Here is a 7,681-nt window from a genome sequence, read left to right as displayed (position 1 = left end):
ACGGATGACTGGGACTTAAGGTTAGTTGGTGAGTGTGAGGGTTAAAAGTATGAGGTGGTTGTTAAAAGTCGGTGACGGAGAAAAAGAGAGTAAATAGATATGGGTTTGTGGGAGTAATCATTGACAATGTTACATACGTTTTCTGTTGGTGACGCTAGTCTAAGGAGGTGGTTTAGGGTTTCTTCCATTAAAGAAAAGAGATGAAGAGATAGATGCCAAATAAAAGGAAGTGTGGGAATTGGGTTACAAAAGAAATCGGCAAATTAAAGAAGAGACGTGGAGAAATAAATAAAATATAACCAAATTAAAAAATAAATTGGCAAATTAAATATAGTCATTTCACGTTCTATTAGGACTAAACATGTATAATTTACACACATACAAAAAAAAACGTAGATTATTCTTAAGAGAAATTAAATATATCATATTTGTTTTTATATATCCTTTTACATGTATTATATTTGGATAAGATTGATAATATTTTAATATATTTGTCATAATTTAAAATGAGTAGAAAGATATATAAAAAAAAAAAAGAAAAAAAAATATTTAATTTCTATTATTCTAACCCGACCATTCATGTAATTTAATAACTTTTCAAAAAAAAAAAAAAAACGGTCGTTACTAATGACCCGCGAAAGCAAAACGTTAACTTAATATGATCCTCAACCTCAACTGCTCATTTCCCAAAATAGCGAAAACCCTTCTTCCTCCATTTCAAGGGCGACGTTCTAAAGGCCATTTCCCTGCCTCTAATAATCTCCGCAGCAGAAGGCTTATTATTTCTTTCAACAAGACTTTCAGAAAGATTTCAACTTTCTGATCTTCTGTTGCAGGTAACTATCTCCCTCTTATTTCAATTTTAACAAAATCAACATCAATGCTTCTCTTTGTTTCTTTTTTATTTCATTTTGTTATTCGACATATGTCGTTAATCTTCATGTTCCCCCCCCCAAAACTTGTCTCTGTTTTTTCTTCTTGATTACTATTCGATTCTTAAAAATCATAGGGGTTTGTGATGCAATGCGCCCAAATAATCTCAATTAACATGAGTAACTCTTTTCTCCATGACATTGGTTTATCTGGCTTTTGAATATTCGTTTATTTTCTTTCGACTTATCAATTAAATTGGTTTAGTTGACAATATGCATTTTTGTTTGTCTTGATTGTCATATCATTTAATTGGGAAACCGTTGATGCGATGGTGCTTTTATTGTAAAATTTCAATATCGGTCTTGATTCACAATTGAGATTTTGTGTCAATTTATGTAGTTCTGGGTTTTAAATATCCGTTTAATTTCGGTTATTTTTCCATTGAATTGGTTCAGTAGGCAATATGCATTTCCATTTTTCCTTATCGTCGTTAATTATCTTTATCGTAAATTGGATTTCAATTTAAGCATTTTTTTTGTTGCTGTTTGGAAGATGATTTGACGAGCTAATGGGAAAGAAGGGAGGTTGGTTTTCTGCAGTGAGGAAAGCTTTGATCCCTAGTTATGATTCCAAGGAGAAAAAAGAAAAGGTATGTGTTTCTGTTTCCATTTCATCGTGCTCCTCTTAACACAACGTGTTCGACGAAATGTCAACATATCTTTCCACACTCATATCTTCTTAATCTTATCACTGAAAACAGCCCCAGAAAACAGCATCTAAAAAATCATGGTTTGGGAAGCAAAAGAACATCGAATCAGAGACCCCACATGAAGAATCTGTATTCGCAACACCTGCACTTCGTTCCCCTTTCCCTGAACCGGAGGAGGAGGTAACCATTGCAGAACCGGAGAACTCACCAAAAAAACCCGCAGAACCGGAAATTCAACCGAACAAACCCACAGAACCCAAAATCGAACCAAACAAACCCACAAACCCTGTAATCGAGGAGAAAAAACCCCCAAAACCAGAGTTTGAACCGCCGCCCAAACCCCCAAAACCGGTCAACGAACCGGTCAAACCTTCTTTTGCCTATTCAAGGGCGGCAGTAGCAGCAGCAGCTTTCCGACGTTTATTGGGTAAATCTAAAGAAGACATAGCTGCCATCAAGATTCAGACAGCTTTCCGGCGGTTTTCGGTAATGTCAACGCACCTATGTAAAAAATACGGTAATATAAAATTATTATAAATGGGATTTTAGTTTTTACTCTTTTTTTAATTGTTGAAATGAAAGGCAAGAAGAAAGTTAAGGTCTTTGAAGGGGTATATAAGGTTAAAAGTGTTGATTCAAAGTCAATCGGTGAAACGGCAAGCGATTACAACTTTAAGATGTATGCAGACTCTTGCACGTGTCCAGTCTCAAGTTCGAGCCAGAAGGATTCGAATGTCTGAAGAGAATCAGGCACTCCAACGACAACTTATGCAGAAACGTGAGAGAGAGCTTGACAACATGAGATTTTCTGTAAGTTTTACCCTCACCTCACACCTAAAATATACTAGAATTTCAATTATGTTTTCGTTGATTATGTGCTTTATATAAGGTTAATGTTATAAAATATCATCAATACTATTCAATTTGCTTGTTAAATCACACTTATATTTTATTTTAATTGCACTTGGTATACAAATAAACTTCATTTTCATTGTATAATATATTGTTAGAATGAATTTCAACTAGATAAACAAAATTTACATCCAATTTTACAACATGGTATATAATATTGCAAAATTTATCTAGATTACGCGATGTCATGTCAAGTGTCAACACAATATGAACGTAAATAAACAAATTCTCCTATGTTAGACGCCATAATGGACACTACATAAGATTGAATATGACGTTTATAGGATAAAAATCCATTCTATAATGCAATGAAACATAGAATAAAAAAGATTTTAGTGGATGATCGAGTACAATCGAAAAATGAATGACTTAAAAAAAAATTAATAATTATTGGTGGTCACTTTGACATTTAATATTTATGTATACTTTTTTAAATTTATAAAAACGTATTAAATGTAGATTACTTTGAAACATAAAAATTAAATTAAATATATATCATGAATTAACATCAATTTTTAAACTTATACTAGGACAAAATAAAAAATGTCATTATATTTTTGACAATTTTAGGGGTTAACAAATATATTTTATTTCGGTCAATTAAAGTCGTTTATTTTTTAAAGAAATTTATATAAAGCTAAAAAAATACAAAAGTTGTTTTAAAAAATGTAAATAAGTTTTTTTTTAAAAAAAGTTTATATTATATTTACATATTTTGGTGTAAAATTTAATGAATTGTGCATGAACTACTTTTTGTATCTGCATGATATTATGAGTTGGAGATGATCATGGTTTATTTTGATGATTGTATTTGTAATGTTTGAATTAGATGGGAGGCGAATGGAATAACAGTCGAAGAACAAAGGAGGAAGTAGAAGCAAGCTTACAGAAGAAAGTTGAGGCTACAGCACTCCGAGAAAGAGCGTTGGCTTATGCACAAACTCAACAGGTAAAACTCCGACCACCATACCAATTACCATGTTCATCTATCCATCTGAAAATCCCTATTCATAACATCAAAAAAATTTTTTTTTTTGTACGAATATCAATAGCAAATGTGGAAGAATCAGAAGAATGGAAATCCAACGTTCATGGATCCAAACAATCCCCACTGGGGATGGAGCTGGTTAGACCGGTGGATGGCAGCCCGGCCATGGGAATCCCAAAGCCCAAACGATAACGAACCACCGCCGCCGGTAAAAACCATAACTCGTTCATCGTCCGTCGGAGACATGAGCAATTCTGTTTCATCCCCAAGGTCTCCATCAGTATCCGGTAGAAGGCTCGCAGCATCAAGCCCTAAAAAAGGAAACGACTCCGTTCTATCACCGAGAAACCGGAGGCACAGCATCGCAAATACTTCACTTCGTGAAGAATCTTCAGTCTCTTCACCTCGCGCTTCTTCCCCACGTGTCTCTTCACCTCAAGTTTCTTCTCCGAGATCGACTAAGACCAAATCCGTGATTCCAGCTCCGGTTCAGAGCCCAAGCCGTAGCCCTAGCCCTTGCCCAAGTCCGTTAGGGTCGGCGAAGAAGAAACCGGCGGTTAATAGACGGCTGTCGATGTCCGGTGCACCACCCAGTCGTAGGGTATTGGGGTCATCTAGGGTGGGTCCTGGTTCTCGTTAAAGGTTAGTGTTAAAACTGTAAATTTGTAAAGTTTTATGAGATAAATTGTTGGGGTTAAAAAAAAACTATATTTAAAGATTTGTTTACGTGCTCGAGTATTTCGAGTGTTATCACATTACATTACATACAGTAAATATTTAATTTGTATATAACAAACTTTGTATATTATTGTTTAAAGATTTATTGTTATGATTCAGGAATTTATTTGAGAAAAGATGGAGTCCTAAATCTTAATTGATTTTGATAAAATCTGGGCCATGACATCTGAAATTACTCTAAGCCCAGTGAAGTTGAGAATTCTATGTTCACCAGTTCATTATTTCATTACCACCATGGTCGTCTATATAAAATACAACAATGTATATTAATTGATTTGTATGGTATAGCACTCGTTCTTTCTTTTTTGCTAATATAAAAGAATTTTACATAATTGTAGCAATACCACCTAAGTAAATACAAAGTTTTTTTTGCTTGTTACAATTGGGTAGTTTTTATTCAAAGTACATTGTCTTAAATATATATAAAAAAAAAGATAAAAACACAATGTAATTATTATGTAGCTTTTTTTTAAATAAAAGGTCATAATAAGTAAAAAATTGAGAGTATAATGTTGTAATAGAATAAATAAAAGTGGGATGTTCTAATACCCAAATAAATGAAAGTATTTTGCTATTTCTTCAATTTAGTCCTTTCATATATTTATATAGCCAGATATTTACGATATTGAAATCTCGTTTTTGTTAATGTTTTGATGAAATTAAGGAAACAAATCCAAAATTAACATTTAAGAACAACCATGTCTGTGTATTAGACAATGTGTGTGTATGTATTAGACAATTGAAGGGTATTTATGTCTCAAACATCACACAAATGGAAATTGATCTATGCCACACAAACTTGTTCCTAAGTTCAACATAAAGAAAGAAAGAAAAGGAAAATGGTGGAAGTGGAAAGAAAGTAAAAAGAAAATTGTGTTTCCGAATTTGATTAAAAGGAGGAAGTTGAAGGAGCAGAAGGAAATGGAATGATCATTTTCCCTCTTACCTTTTCTTCCGATTCCGAAGGATTTGAAGAGAAAAAAATAAAATGATCAATTTTACTATCAATTCTCTCCGACTCGGAAACACAAAATACAAATTTCTTTTCTTTTCTCTCAGTCACTTTCTTTTCCATTCATTTCTTCTCTTTGCTTAAACTTGGAAACTAGGCAAAAGAGTTGGCTTTATTCATTCTTTTTCATCACTTTCATTCGTCCTAAATTTGATATCAATTAATTTATACACATACAAAAAAAAAAAAAAACACACTTAGGAAACCTCCATCATGGGCTTAGAGTTCAAAATGTGGAGTTCAAAACCTCTCTCTCTCTCTCTCTCTCTCTATATATATATATATATATATATATATATATATATATATATATATATATATATATATATATATATATATATATATATATATGGAAAACAAAAAAACCCTAAAAATCATATAAATACATAAAAAAATACTTAGAGATCACAATTTTTTTTTGAGTTTACACATCAAAAAATCGCATGTATTTTAAAATTTTCGATGAAAAAAAAATCGATTTTTTTTTTTTGGTTTTTTTCCAAAAAAAAATTTCACCGTGTTTGTTAAAAAAGTTGCGAATTTTGTATATATAAAGTCAAAAAAAAGTTTTGTGATCTCTAAGTTTTTTTTTTATGTATTTTTATGATTTTTAGGGTTTTTTGTTTATATATATATATATATATATATATATATATATATATATATATATATATATATATATATATATATATATAAATTTTTATGATGAGATAACATGTAAGATTAAGATGTGGAGTTGATCATTATAATTGTCATATTCTATTCAATGTATCATGAACATGTTAAACAGAGTGTGTCTTATTTTTGGAGTCGTTATGTTTTGATTTTCACTGCTTGATGTATGTTTATCCAATAGTGTTTGTAACATCTCAAAAGACAACTTAGGGTTTGCTTGCAGACATAAGGTCAAGCATATTTTATCAACATTATATTCAAAGTTTTCGCAAATGAACTAATTCGTATATAACATTTTTTTTTTCATACACAACAATTTATGTATTAAAATATTGTATTGAACAACTATATAAAGCATAAATTGTTGTGTATGGAGAAAAATTGTTGTGTACGAATCAATTTTTGGCAAGTCAACTGATTCTATATTTGGTCCCCTAACGTTTTTTTTTTTTTTTTTTTTTTTTGCACTCGGACCCTCCCTATAGTACGGTTTTATTGCGTTTTTCGTCCCTAACCGACTTCAAAAGATTAAAATACCCTTATTAATTATTTTATTTGTTTTCTTTATTAGTAAGCTACTAAAAAGAAATGATTTAATATGTGGGGCCCATCTAATCCTTTATCCTCCCCACTCCGCACTACGTACGTACTTTACACCTCACCAAACACTCCACTTCCCTCTTCCTCGCCGAAAACCACTGTTGATCACCCTTTTTCTTGCCAAAAAACCACTACAACTATCCTTGGTTGATAGTGCAGAAGATCAGACACAATGATGTAGAAGAGTATCGTCAGTTTGACGTGACTCAAAGCCACAACCACCATCGTTGGAGCAGACGTGGGGTGCAGAAGAACACCGAACACCCCTGCCTTCTCCCAGACGTCATCTTCATCGTCACTCTCTACCGTCGAAGTTGCTAAATCACTACCATCTGGAATCTCCTTTGCCTTCGTCTAAACCCTAAATCACCATTATTATTGCCCCGACAATCCAATCTTCACAGGAAGAAACCACCCCCGGCGTACTTCATATTCCTTTTCTAAACCCTAGATCGATTAACCTCTCTCTTCTTCTCCTAACTCACATCAGTGAACACCAAAAACAACTGCTTCACATCCAACTATTTCAGGTTTATTTGGTTCATCAAGAATGATTTCATGTTCGCTTCGAGGAAATATGGTTCATATTGTGTTTTTTAGTTCACCTTTGGAAAATTAACAAACGATTTCAAGTTTGGGGATTTTAATATTTGTTGTCGTTAATAGTAGAAGTCGGTGGTGGTGGCGTTGAAGTTGATTTTAGATTTCTCAAATGGGTATGGTGGAGGTTTTCAGGTTTGCGGGAAGATTGTTTTGGAGTTGACTTTTGGTTCTCAGTGGTGGTTTCCAGTGGGTGGTGGAGGTTTTCGGTGTCTAATGGAGGCTGGTGGTGGTTTCAGGTCACTGAAGGTTTCTAACGGTGGTTGATGGTTTGAGTGAGAGTGGGTCCATGTGTTAATAAATCAATTAATTTATTTTTCAATAAATAAATAAATAATAATGAAATAAAAAAACTAAAAATAAAAATAAAAAGGGTAATATAGTCTTTTCATGTCAATGAGGGAAGAAAAACGCCACAAAATGAAATGTTAGGGACTTTCTGAGTGCAATATATATATATATATATATATATATATATATATATATATATATATATATATATATATATATATATATATTAGCCACCAAACATGAAATTTTTGCATACCATAGTACGATTTCAGAAATTGAGTCA

The 7,681-nt window shown here is 32.4% G+C and overlaps 1 protein-coding gene across 1 annotated transcript; it reads left to right on the top strand.

Moving 5' to 3' along the window:
• Positions 1 to 630: 630 nt before the first annotated feature.
• LOC145071325 (protein IQ-DOMAIN 2-like) lies at positions 631 to 4,327 on the top strand. The gene is made up of 6 exons (XM_079018224.1): positions 631 to 836; positions 1,426 to 1,522; positions 1,634 to 2,068; positions 2,165 to 2,392; positions 3,324 to 3,443; positions 3,547 to 4,327. Exons 2-6 carry the CDS (start codon positions 1,442 to 1,444, stop codon positions 4,120 to 4,122), a joined length of 1,440 nt encoding a protein of 479 aa, XP_078874350.1. The 5' UTR covers positions 631 to 836; positions 1,426 to 1,441; the 3' UTR covers positions 4,123 to 4,327.
• Positions 4,328 to 7,681: the final 3,354 nt, after the last annotated feature.

This window comes from Lactuca serriola, chromosome 8 (assembly GCF_051521515.1).
Source record: "Lactuca serriola cultivar US96UC23 chromosome 8, Lser_US96UC23_V15, whole genome shotgun sequence".
NCBI classification, from domain to species: Eukaryota; Viridiplantae; Streptophyta; class Magnoliopsida; order Asterales; family Asteraceae; genus Lactuca; species Lactuca serriola.
Note: the sequence above shows the minus strand (reverse complement) of the source record. Positions and strands in the feature narration are given on the sequence as shown.